We start from the raw sequence: 13,508 nt of genomic DNA, 5'->3' as shown, positions 1-13,508 counted from the left end.
GTTCAGTAGCATTATAGCATCCATTATAGATTCAAATGAAGCATCCTTATTGGGTTTAGCTTTCTTTTCCATATGCCCTTTTACAGGAGTGTTCTGTGGAGACTCCTCAACCGGCTTTTTGTCCAGTCCTGAGATAGTGGTTTCCATCACGGCGTAATCATGATGCAAAGGCCTGCTATTAGTTTGAGCTTTTTTTTTTCCACCTTTGTTAGTATCATTCTGCAAGAGCATGTTTCGGCCTGTGTTCTCTGAGTTACCTTTTTCCAGTTGTGTACTTAGTTAAGATCAATTTGCGCTTTTGGTAGAGAAAGTTTTTGTTTGTGTACAATTATTTTGAGGAACAGCTCAACAAACTTCCCTGCTCAATCGGCCATGTTGCCTCCCTCTCCAGGTGAGCAAATCTGGGGGGAGGGTAAGCTGCCACAGAGCTGGAAGAAATGAGTCATTATACCAATAGCTAAACCAGGAAAAGAAAATACAAAAGCAGAATAAGCTTATAGCTTTAGCATCAAACAATATAAAATAATGGGACAAATTATTATTGTTAGGTTGACTTCTTAGAAGATTTATGTCTAAATATCTAAGTGGTTTTTAAATTGGAAGGAATACAAATTATTCAGTATTATGGTTGGAGCAGGAAATAAGAAAAGCACAGATAAATAAAGAAAATGTGGTGACTGCTTTCTTTGATATAGAAAAGGCATATGATATGGTAAGCCACAAGGCAGTATTCTAAGTTCCCTATTGTTTTCTATAATGATAAATTAAGTATTTAAAGAGACAGAAAAAGCAATGGGCTGCTCACTCTTTGCAGAAGATGGAACCATCTGGAAGAGGGGTCGAGATCTAGAGTTCACAGTATAGAAAGTACAAGATTTTATTGATAAAATAGAGAAATAGGCATTACAAAGGGGATTTAAATTTTCAGTTGAGAAAACAAAGGTGATGGTATTTGGAAAGAAAAGATTTATAAAACATTAAAATTTGAGAGAGTGAAGTGTGAAGAGTAACAGTGACAATCAGACATCACATACAAAAGAGGACCATCAGCCCAACAACTGATCATTAGTGCTCTGATGGCCACTTATTGTTCACCGGGGGCTGAGTCATGCTCGCAAGTGAGTGAGTGTATTCCAAAAAGTGAGTGTAAACTGCCAAATCTTGGCCTGATGATGTTGCTCTTTTGTGCTGCCAGTGGTGGGCACAACTAACCAAAAAGTTAGCTTCACAAACTCCTATTTTGCAAATGAAAATATTAGCTTCAATACCTTTAATAGTGACGTAAACAGCAGAGGAATATATTGAATGTTGTTACCATGCTTACAGGTAACGAACCCCAATAAAGTGAACGCTAACCAGTCGGCAAACAGCTTCTAAACTTAGCGTGAATGATAATGTGATGAAAGAAAAGTTAGCTTCGCAATTATCTGTTTACAGATTAGCAAAATTGTACCTAGTTTTAAGCTTTCACACACCACCTCCACCACCTTATCAAACGGAAGGCATGTAAAGAGCGATGTGACATCAAAAGAGACCATAGTTTCATCTTGTTGTGAAATTCACCTTCTTGTGAATTTTGTGTAAACCATTCAGAATAGGAGTGGCCTGGTTACAGTCTGTGATACAGAATACAGTCCATAGCCTTGTCCTGCTTCAAATTGTTTGGCTCTCTATCTATTTCTTGTTTATAATCACTTCCTGCATCTCTTGCAGTGTCTCATATGTGGTTAAGTCACCAAGGAGTATCATAAGTATCCCAAAGTAGTCATTCTGGTTTATAATCATTGTGCACCTTCCTTTGTCTACTGGGATGATGTTCGTGTCCTTGCTTAGGGTGGTGAGAGCATCCCTCTCCTCTATGCCATGTTAGAAGGTGGTGGTTTGGCATTACTGAGTTAGGCTGAACATTGTCCCTAAGTTGTTCTGCTTCAAACTCTGGGACTTTGTTGTTGTGAATAGCTGATTCTGTGTCTGTGATCAACTCCCCTAGAGGAACTCTTCTTGGTGTAACTGAAAAGTTCAGTCCCCTGGCAAGTATTTTGCCTTTCGGCTGGGTGAGTTGTCTGTTTGATAAATTCTTTACCCACTTCTAATTCTCCCTGATGTGTTCTGGTGGTTGGTCCAACCCTCTGTGAGTTTGAGATTTGAGATAGGATTGATACAGGAGCGTATTGCATTCACCAAAGAAAAAAAGAAAAAAAATATCAGTTTATCAGCTTATTTCATAATTACGAGATCAGGATCTCGTAATTATGAGTTTAAAAAGAAGTAAAAAAAAAAAAAAAAAGAAGTTTAAAAAGAGTATGGTACAACTGTAAACCTACAAAGACAAAGCTATCCACCTAAACTTACTGGCGGAACAAGGAGAGCACTGGTCAGAGATGCAGCCAAGAGGCCAGTGGTGACTCTGAGCAAACTGAGATCCACAGCTCAGGTGGGGGAATCTGTCCATAGGACAACTATTACTCGTTGTTGTTAAAAGAAAACCAGAAGAAGTCCCGTTAGCAGTTTGCCAGAAGAGGTTCACCTTCCAGCAGCACGAAGAGCTTAAACAGAAAGCCAGGGCTGCAATGTAATGGTTTAAAACAAAACATATTCATGTCTTGTCAGGTTTTCAAGAGCAGGACCAAAGTGCAGACAAGAGCTTGGGAGTTGCATGAAGAGATTAATGCGATTTATTAACTTAAAGCACAGGCTTACAGGATCAAAGGAACCAGGAACACAGCCGGGTTAAGACCATAGCAGGGTAGCATGACAGATGAAGATAGACAATCTGACAATGTGTCTGACAGGGTGAGCTGATTATAAAGGGGAAGAGATGGAGGGGACAATGGGTGAATAATTAGGTAAAACTAGATAGAACAGGTTTGCTCGTACAGAGTGTGCTATCAACACACCACACAAACAGATTTTACTTAAGAGTAAGATTAAGATTAAGATGTTACCTTGCGACTCCTCTCAACATCAAACATGAGTTCAGAGTAAATAAATATGGACGACCAGGAGGAATAATGGCAATAGTTTGTAGACTGATTTTAATGGAGAGAACATACATTACAAAAAGAAAAGGTGTTGGTTAAAGAAGCAGAAACCACGCCACCGGGGGCTCTACGCTAGCTGCACTGTGAAATGTAATCCCTCACCATGCTTTCTGGTTTCATTCAACAGGCTGCGTGCTCGTTTGTCTTCGGGCGACACAACACATGGTAGGATATCGGGGCAAGACAATCCAACATCTTGAATATCCCCGATTTGAGGTCGGAGCGGTCCCGACGTTCTACTGAGAAGACCCGATCGCTCTTAACATACCCCACATGGCAGGATATTGTCTTAAGATGATCTTAAGAGACACGCCGAGAATCAGCGCCTAAGATCAGGCGCGAAAATCAGGCTAAAGATCCTGCCGTGTGAACCAGCCTTAAGAAGGAGCAGACACCAGAAATACAGAAATAAAGGCCTAACTAAATGATGACAAGAATACACTAACATGGCAATCTCAGTGACAAAACAGAAACTAAACTAAAGAAGGCCAAGCATAAAATAAAGACCTAACAGAACTGTTAAAATAGCAATGAACATATCTAACCAATACCTGAAAATATAAATGCTGAACAGAAACTAAACAAATGACAGTACGAGAATCTAGGGATGAACATAAAATAACCAAACAGAATCCCCAGTGAGCTAACACAAGTAATTACATCCCTGGGGATCCTGACATGTCTTAGAATGGCCCAAACCTAAACCTAATCGAGAATCTGTGGCAAGATCTGAAAACAGCTGTTCACAAATGTTCTTCATCTAATCTGACTGAGTTGAGCTGTTTTGCAAAGAAGAATGGGGGGAGTCCGACTCAGTCAGTCCGGGTTGGACAGAACACCTCTGATGTCATCACCCTCAGCACGGGCTCCCCTCAGGGCTGCGTCCTGAGCCCCCTGCTGTTCACTCTGATGACACACGACTGCGTCCCCAGGTTTACCACCAATCACATCATGAAGTTTGCAGATGACACAACGGTGGCGGGCCTGATCAGAGACGGCAACGACCGGGACTGCAGAGAGGAGGATGGGTTGGTACAGAGGTAGGTGGGCTGGTACAGATACAACAGCCTGATCCTGAACGTGGAGAAGACGAAGGAGATCATTGTCGACTTCAGGAAGAACCGGCCTCACCATGCTCCACTGCTCATCAACAGCTCAGCTGTGGAGGTGGTCAGCAGCACCAAGTTCCTGGGGGTGCACATCACGGACAACCTCACCTGGTCTGTGAACACCACGTCACTGGTGAAGAGGGCACAGAAGCGCTTGCACTTCCTGCGGAGGATGAGGAGAGCCCACCTGCCCATTCTCACAACCTTCTACAGAAGCACCATAGAGAGCATTCTGACCAGCTGTCACTATGTGTGGTGTGGAGGCTGCAGCGCCTCCGACTGGAAGAACGTGAGGAGAGTGGTGAGGACAGCAGAAGGGATCATCGGGGCTCCTCTTCCCTCCATTAAAGACATTTCATCGCAGCGCTGTGTGTCTCGAGCCCGTAACATCATCAGGGACCCCTCACACCCCCACCATGGACTGTTCTCCCTGCTGCCCTCTGGGAAGAGGTTCCACAGCATCTGCTGGAGGTCCACCACGTTCTGCAACAGCTTTTTCCCTGCTGCCATCAGACTGTTGAACTGCTGAACTTTAAACTGGACTCTGCATCACACATGCACAAAACGGAACTTTATGGCCATTTCGCATCATTATTTTGCACTGCCAACGTTGCTGAACTTTTATAATCAATTTAAAAGTACACAAATGATAGATTACTGCATTTTTGCACCATTATTATCTTGCTTTGCCAACACTGGACTTTTCAAATGAATGCCTTTTTGCACCATAAACATGGTGGAACATTCTTTTGCACACTTTTTTTAAAAACATTTTTCTCCTGCACTGTACATTCTTATCACTGCTGCACTTTATAGTGTAAAGTTATTTTATTTCAATTGCAATCTCATTACATTGTCGTAAGCTGTAGGCAACGAAATTTTGTTTTGTATGCATTCTGTACGTACAAAATGACAAAGTTTGTCTAAGTTTAAGACTAAATTTTCATTCACTAGTCTTTTACAACATTATCTTCTTTTTAAAACTTTGTTTTGTTTTTACAAAAATCTGCATCCAAAAACAAAATAAAGTTTGTCAACCATGCACTTTTCTTTTATCTGCTACCTCAGATGAATAGTATGCTTTGGTCAAGGGATTTCTCATCAGTCCTAGACATACTACTTCCAGAACCTAAAAAAATCCTTTATTAATCGCAAAGGTAAATTAAATCTTGCTGTAACTCATATTATATAATTTTCTTCAAAGAGTAGCATATCCTGATGGCTACAGGCAGGAAGGATCTGTATTGCAGCAACTCTGAAAAGCCACTCACTGAAGACACTGTTGTTGCATAACAAGGATGGTAACGGTTGTCTGTAATGTTCTTTATTTTATTTTATGAAGTATTTTTCGTTGCACAATGATCTCTAGAGGTTGTAGAGGAATAATAACAGAACCACCCTTCTTTCTCATCTTTTTAAGCTTCTTTGTCAGTTGCTCTGATGCTGCTGCCTCAACAGATGATGGCAGAGGAGATCAGAGTCTCCACAGCAGACTTAGAGAAGATCTGCAGCATCTCACTGCAAACACTGAAGGACCTACGCTTCCTCAGGAGGTCCAGTCTGCTCTATCCCTTCTTAAAAATGGCTTTGCTGTTGCATCTTCAGTCCAGTCTGTTGTCCAGGTAAACACAGCGGTAATTATACTCCTCCATTGCCTCCGCTTCTTGTCACATGATGGAAATAGTGTTGAACCTTTTTTCTGTTTCTCTTGGAATCTACTCCCTTGTTTTGTTCACATTAGTGGAAGGCAATGTGTGAATGGATATGTCCTGACCCCGACTGATTTATGGTTTTACTGAGCACTGTCTCAACCAGACACTGCCACTGTGAGTCGTTTCATAAAAAATACACGTGGACTTTTATCTTTTGACACACATCAGGCATTGCAAATGGGCTTGTGCTATTTTCAGAAAGCTGGAGATGTTGGAAAGGAAACTAGCACTGTCATATAATGCTTGTTCAATCCAACTTGATCAAGAACCTAACTTCCAAAACCTTTCTAAAATCAAATTTTTGGAATTCTATAGTGTGAAATTAAATAAGCCTTTAAGGAATGTAGAAATATAAAACACAACCAGTTGAAAAAGATCAATCTTGAGCTTTTTTTTTTTCCAGAAATCTAGTGGCATTCCCTTGTCTTGTTTCTAAATATAAAAAACTAAAACCTGTGAAACCTCACATTAGGTCAAAATTGGGTTTTTAAAAGTAGACCCTGAACAACACAGCAGTTTAGTAGTTTCTGTTTATTTAGTACAAGTCAAATTATCTCTGATATCATCAGTAGTATTAAGAGGTTCAAAACTACAAGGGTTTAGAAACACTCAGAAAAATGGAAAACTACTACCTGTTGATTTACAATTGATTATAACTTCAGAAACCATCTGGAATAGAAAGAAAAGACCAGAGGACAGAACAGAGGACTCCACTATAGCTCTTCAAAGCAATACCACTGATTACTTACTAATGTTTTCTGTGGCTCAAAAGCAAATCTTGGGGATACATTTTAATTGATTAATATTGTTCTGTAAAACTAATAATCATCTTCAGCTTTAAATCATCTGATAATCTGATTCAAGTCTATCAAAGCTAACTTTTCCTTTGTCTTATAAAGAGTTTGTAGATCTTAAAAATGGCCTTCTCAGAAATAGCTCGGGAAAATCCTCTGTAGATCTCTACTAGATCTCCAGCTAGATTTCCAGAACTATGGTCAATCTATAGATCTCAAGTTTCTTCTTTAGACAATCTAATAAAGATTATGTTCTTTAAAAGAAAATATATATTTCTGGTAGATCGGAGATGGATTTCCAGTTAACCTGCAATAAATCAGTGTCTGCTTTGAATTTCATCTTTAGCAGATCCCCAGTAATATCCAATATTTCTCAATGTGCCGTCTCAGTAGTAACGTTTGAAAGTGTGAGGTCATATAAGATGCTGAGTTTATTGATGGATTTCAGGTTGGTTATCCGATGTTTGTATTCAAAAAGGTGGACATTGTTGACAGCCACCATATACCCACTTTTGGTGCACAAGATCTTCAGCTGCAAAAAAATAAAAATAAAAAAATACATGTTAGGTGCCCAAAAAAATCTCTGCATTTACAGATCCCTTTTTTCCCAAGCATAGTAGAAAGTGTACAAAATGTTGTGTCTGAATGTATTTGTCTGACCTGAAATGGCTGACCCCTGGTAAAGGGGAACTCCTTCACATTCCTCTCCTCTTGGCCCCACTTTGTTTTGATGCATGTGTTCCTGACAAGAACCTTCTGGCCATAGTCATTGAAGCGAGGATTGAAGTGAAAGGCAATGTCACTCGATGCTGACAAGTTCACCGTGATCCTGATCAACAACATAGACATAATAGTTTAACTTTTTTGGGGGGATAACACCATATTTTTTTAAACTAATTACACACAAAAGCTGATCGAAAAATTAGTTTGTAACTAAAATCTCAGTGTTGCGACTGACTTTTCAGCATTGGGTTTTATGGTCCCATTGATGGTGATCAGTAGTTTGTCATAGAGTCCTTCAGGCAGTATTTGTTCGTAGGGAACAGCCTGTCAAAAAGTAAACAAGACAACAAGTAATTAACACATCTCCCTTTTTCCATATTTCCAGGTGCATTTCTCATTTTCTTACCAAACTCCTTTGGGGGCCAGTTGGTCCAGATCCAGGTCCAGGCCCATATGCACCAGGTCCACTTGGAAATCCACCAGGTGTAGTCGGTTGACTTGGGTTCCCTCCTGGCCACACACCGTTACCTCCAGATTGGCCACCGGGCCAGGTGGGATTGACTGCTGGTTGTCCTCCAGGCCATGTTGGGTTGGTAGATGGTTGACCCCCAGGCCACATCGGGTTAGGAGCAGGTTGAGCCCCAGGCCACGTCGGGTTGGCTGCAGGTTGACCCCCAGGCCACGCCGGGTTGGCTGCAGGTTGACCCCCAGGCCACGTCGGGTTGGCTGCCGGCTGACCTGAGTCATAATTCATCTTTAGTTATCAGTTCTCTTTCATATATATAGCTTTACAACAAAATGTATCTCAAGGCAATTACAAAAAGCAAAACATCACTGACATTCTGAATGTGAAAACACATTATTTGCTTTTAAAAAGTTAATATCCAACAGATTCGATATTATATAATAAATGGGGGAGGGGGCATTCTTGGCTTTTTACTCACACTCAACAGATGTGATGGGACAGTAACAAGTGACTGTGTGTAGGAGAAGTAGTCAAAAAGAGGAAGATGGCAAATGTATTTCAGATTGCAGTAAATGCAGTAAATGTGAGGGGAAAATCACTTTGTAGTGCCTCACAGTTTTGTTGCAGATAACTGCTGACCACTGTCCTCTTTTTCCTTCCCTGTAAGTCAGTCTGGTAAAGCGCCATATAAATCTGTCTGGAGGATTTGATTGACTTGACTTTGTAAAATTGCCTTGAGATGACATGTTGTGAATTGGTACCATCTAAACTGATCTAATTTGAAACTGACTTATTACCAAATACCCATTTACCAAATACAGAGGAGGCATTAGACATCTATGTATATCAAGAAGTGTAAACATTTTTTAAAGAATTGCCTGATGTTCCTACCTGGCCAGGTGGGATTGCTGGGCCAGGGACCTCCTGATTGGTTGTCAGAAAGAGCATCTGAAAGCTGTAAAGTCAGACACATAAGACATAAAGACACATAAACTCCCAGTTCATGGAGTTTCAGTTCCTCAGACATGTATTAACCTAAGTGAACTTGCAGCGATATCTGTTAATATTTAAAACTGGTAAACTCTTTAAACAGGTCAACTGCTCATTATATAATTTCCATGCCACTAACCTTTTAGTAAATGAATTTAGTATATGAATGGTAGGGATTTTGTCAGTTTTTGCTAACAGGCCAACAAGATAAAGAGAAAGGTAGCATTCTGTGCTTTTTGGGAAGTTTTTAATGGAACGCTATTGAGTCAGTTGAAATCTGAAATTGAGTCATCATGGAGTCATCAGGAAAGTTGGAGTTTTGATTCTTCTATCATGTGCCAATGTCTCATTGGGCAAAACAGTTATTCCCCAAGGCAATTGTGTACGAGTGTACGAGTGGCTGGCATAATAAACTTGTTACCACTTTTAGAGTTTGGAATGAAAAGGACTATATGAGTTTAGTCTAGTGGGGTCCCAATACCAATATAGGTATCGGTATCAGGCCGATACCAGAGTCAGGTACTGTTATACATACTTGTACAGATACCAAATTTCTGCTTCATTTTCCTCCTTGGTTGGGCTACGCTGCAAATCAAAGGTTAGATGCTACTCTATACCATTTGGTGCTAAAACACCAAGAGGTAGTTTGATGACCCTCCAAAAGAAAAAGCAAGAAGAGAGAAGATAACTGAAGGTGTAACCAACTTCATCACCTTTGATGATCAATCGTTTACAGTGGTCAGTGATATTGGAAAGTTGTGTGTGATCTATAAGTATCAATTTACTAAGTACTCAGTATCGATTCTTGGAATCGGTAAGTATCTAAACTGAAGTACTCATATTTGGTCTGGAAAAAAATAGTTTAGTCTATTAACGCCTTGACTTTCTTTCACAAGTCATAATTGATTTTCAAATTTAACAGCCTTTTGGATATGAGCTACAGAAGTATACATTTTCCACTTAAACTCAGGTCAAGGAATTTGAGGGGACGGTGCTGTGATCTAGGGTTGCTGTAAGGCCTGTCACGATAAACAATAAAATCAAGTAAGCACACAATAAACTTTGATCATATGATTATTTAAAATATTTGTGTGTGTCTGTATATATATATATGTATATGAAATGTTTGTGATGGCGGTTGTACTGAAACAGCAATTTCGCCCTGGGATTGTTAAAGTATTTCTGATATATATATATATATATATATATATATATATATATATATATATATATATATATATATATATATATATATATATATATATATATCTATATATATATATATATATATATATATATATATATATATATATATATATATATATATATATATATATATATTGCATGCATGCATGCATGCTTGCTTTGTGTTTCCCTCTCCTCTCTGTGCCTGGATAACAAAAGGTTTTAGTATGGTGCATCAGTGTCTATTCACAATGCCTCACACCCATCTGTGTCTAGAAAGCTGAACTCTTTCATATTTTCTTTTTTTCCTTGAGGCATGGCTCATGGTTTGTAAATAGTAAAAGAGTTCACAGTCCACCAACTTTGGTTTAGATGAAAAGTCAGCCTTAGGGAAATGTGTGTTTTCTGTGCACTAAAAAAACTGGAAGGGCTCTGTTCAGGACTAAAATATCAGTTTAATTACAAAAGTGTGGCAAAATAGTTTATAATTAACTTAAAATCCAGAAAACATCTGGCCAAGATTTTCACATTTCATATCTAGTATATGCAGATATTCCCCACAATCCTAGTACCATATTTTTCAGACTACAAGGCGCACTTAAAATCTGAACTTTTTCTCAAAACTGATGGTGCGCCTTCTAATCCCGTGCGCCTTATACATGATCACTGACTGATTTTATATGGTACAAAAATTCTTTGATCATTTTCAGGGTGCTAAATGTTCCTATTTTGTCCTTCACTTAAGTGTTTTAACTCCACCCTGCCTATTTTTAGTTTGCAGTTGCAATTTTTGACTCCCAACATTAAGGTTGTTTCTCTCCATTATGTATGGAAATCCAAAGTGCTATAAATTAAATAAAATAAAAAAAACATTGTAAAAAAAAAAAAAAAAAAAAAAATCTGTGAATAAAAAAAAGAGAAAATATACATAGTGACAATGAAATTGTGAAATAACAAAATGCTTATAAAATTATCACCTGAGTAATATTAAATATTTTTCATCTTTAAGAATTTGTAAAATAGCATTTTAAATGAGTCTTTAAAAACTGCTGGAATTTAAATAATATTGCCTTGATAATAATTTCTATCAATGTGAAAACATTTTATACATACATTTTTATATAATCATGCGCATTTTTAAAGACAAATATTTCATAATAATGAGGTAAACATTTTATATGCAAACAGTCATTTCACAATTTCATTGTAACTTTGTATGTTTGTATTTTATTTTTTTCAAGTAAATAATTATTTCAAAAATATGCAAAAAAAACCAACACAAAAAAAACTATAAAACATGCAAATGAAGAAATTAGACTTACATCCATTGCGCTCTGCTGGGAACTGAAGTCCAATTGGAAGCAGCAAGTGAACAGCACAACAGGGCAGGAAAAAAATATATATGTCCAGTTCAATAAACAGTAATTGCTATTTCTACTATCCTTAAACCTTAACATTTACTAAGCTATGGCTTCAGAGCTTCCCTCTAATTTAGCCCTTTTGTCTGGGATGCCTAGGATAAAAGATGACAGTAGGAAAAGGATTTTTGTCTATAAACCACAATTGGTCAATTGGGTTTGAAATATACAGAGTCTAAGGCTTAACATGATTGAAAAATTTTGCTCCTGGATTTGTCAGTCAATGCCAACATCCTCACATGGAAAGTCCAGAAGTGGAAGCCATTGTTTACAATGTCCTGCTCTAGTTCTGTTTATTCCCTCCCAACAAAACTAGTTTTGTAGAACGAATCAACCAGTTCAAATAATCTTTATGAAAACATGGAGTTTTAGTGTGTTTATTTCATTACAGAAATAATATATTCCAATGTTCATGTGCAGAGGATTCTCCATTTAACCCATCATTCTTTTTAGACATGATTGCTGTAATAAAATTGGTATATTGTAGAATTAATTTTTATTTTTGGATAACTGGTAAAAGGTAAAAAGTTAAACACAGCGTCTTGTTGGCACAAACAGTTAAAGGTATGGAAATTGATCGTGCAGGTTCTCTGAAAATCTGAAAATCTCTGCTGCTCCTAACAAACTCAAGTCTTTACATACGCCACTGGTTCCACAGGTTCTCAGTCTGAATACGTCTCTCAGATCCTCTTTATTTGCAAACTTTTTACCTTCTCTGGGACTTTTTTATTGTAAATTCATACAAATGCTAGATTTCTTTTTACAAGGTTCTGTAATCAACTGCTGCTTTTTCTCATTTTTAACTTGAACATTTCATATTTATCTAAATATACCTGGTTATCTATTAATTGTGCAATATATTCTGATGTTTTCTCTTCTGCTATATACCTTAACTTTAAATGTAGCTTTTTTTTTTCATATTTATTAATCTTGTGTGTCCGTCTGGTGTCTTCTGTCTACTTGTTTTTTGTCACTGTCACACCTGAATTTCCCCAGCGCGGGACAATAAAGGTATTTCTATCCTATTCTAAACATGAAGTACAAGTCAGACGTGTGTAGCATATATCAAACATATAGTTTCCTACAAACCAAAACTTGAATTTCTGTCAGATTTTTAACCAGCACCTGATTGTTGGTCTCCACAGTAAAACCCTTTCCTTGCCACTCTCTACATTTGATCAAGTTTAGTTTGAATGTAACAGCAGAACCAGGACTGAGTTTCTATTAATGTGTTCTGGTTCTTACTGAAATTGGCGCTTTGCTAACCTGAAATCTCTCATAACCTTCTATATTCAAAATTAACTCTGTGTGTGTGTGTGTGTGGGTGTGGTTGCAGTCCATTTCCTGGTTGCCTTTGCATGGGGATCACTGCACATACTGCGTTTACTTCTCTTATTTCAGACCTCGCTGAGTCTTAATTGATACCCACCTTCTTTTAATGCTGCTAAACAACATCTACAGAAAACATCAATGAAACTGCTCCATTTTTTTTTTTGTATTCCCTCACCTGTGTAAAGAATAAAACCTCCCCAAATCATCCTAAAGCAACAATTCACAAGTTAGTAATGTCTATCTCTGAATCAATTCAGGGAAGTCTTACCACAACAGGCTGCTCTTTTTGCAGAGTCAATAAGAGGAGTGTGTGAAAGAGAAAAGAGACATACCTGTTCGCTGGAGAACTGCAGACTGTCAGGCTGTGAAACATGAGCATGGTTTTAAACGCAGAGCCACGCCCTGTTTTCCTGTTTCTGTAACTTAACCGCTGGTTGTTTGCCAACCCAAAAGTTAAAGAACTTTCATTCTTTCTGCACCGTCATTTCTGCAATTCAAGATTGTTTTTGTCAACATAAGGAAATTAGCTCCCAATATTCACCTCAATATTGAGATAACACAACATAATCGTTGAAAGACAAACATTCCCATCTTGGGTGTGTTGCTCACTGCTCCTGTGAAAACATAGTTGTCCCCTTTGTTTAAACAGTCAGACTTTGTTCTATCTGGAGCTTAAACTGGGTTTGCTGGAAAACTCTTGCTATGCATGCTTTGTGGTAACACGAACACTATGACAAA

At 38.3% G+C, this 13,508-nt stretch overlaps 1 protein-coding gene across 1 annotated transcript; it reads right to left on the bottom strand.

Moving 5' to 3' along the window:
• Positions 1-6,374: 6,374 nt before the first annotated feature.
• lgals3b (lectin, galactoside binding soluble 3b) lies at positions 6,375-13,218 on the bottom strand. Its single transcript, XM_036150710.1, has 7 exons — positions 13,103-13,218; positions 11,343-11,364; positions 8,737-8,800; positions 7,786-8,117; positions 7,615-7,703; positions 7,317-7,485; positions 6,375-7,188 (listed from the first exon to the last, which is right to left on the bottom strand). The coding sequence occupies exons 1-7, from the start codon at positions 13,147-13,149 to the stop codon at positions 7,030-7,032; spliced, it is 882 nt and encodes a 293-aa protein (XP_036006603.1). The 5' UTR covers positions 13,150-13,218; the 3' UTR covers positions 6,375-7,029.
• Between the last annotated feature and the right edge of the window lie 290 nt (positions 13,219-13,508).

Source organism: Fundulus heteroclitus, chromosome 19, assembly GCF_011125445.2.
Source record: "Fundulus heteroclitus isolate FHET01 chromosome 19, MU-UCD_Fhet_4.1, whole genome shotgun sequence".
NCBI classification, from domain to species: domain Eukaryota; kingdom Metazoa; phylum Chordata; class Actinopteri; order Cyprinodontiformes; family Fundulidae; genus Fundulus; species Fundulus heteroclitus.
Note: the sequence above shows the minus strand (reverse complement) of the source record. Positions and strands in the feature narration are given on the sequence as shown.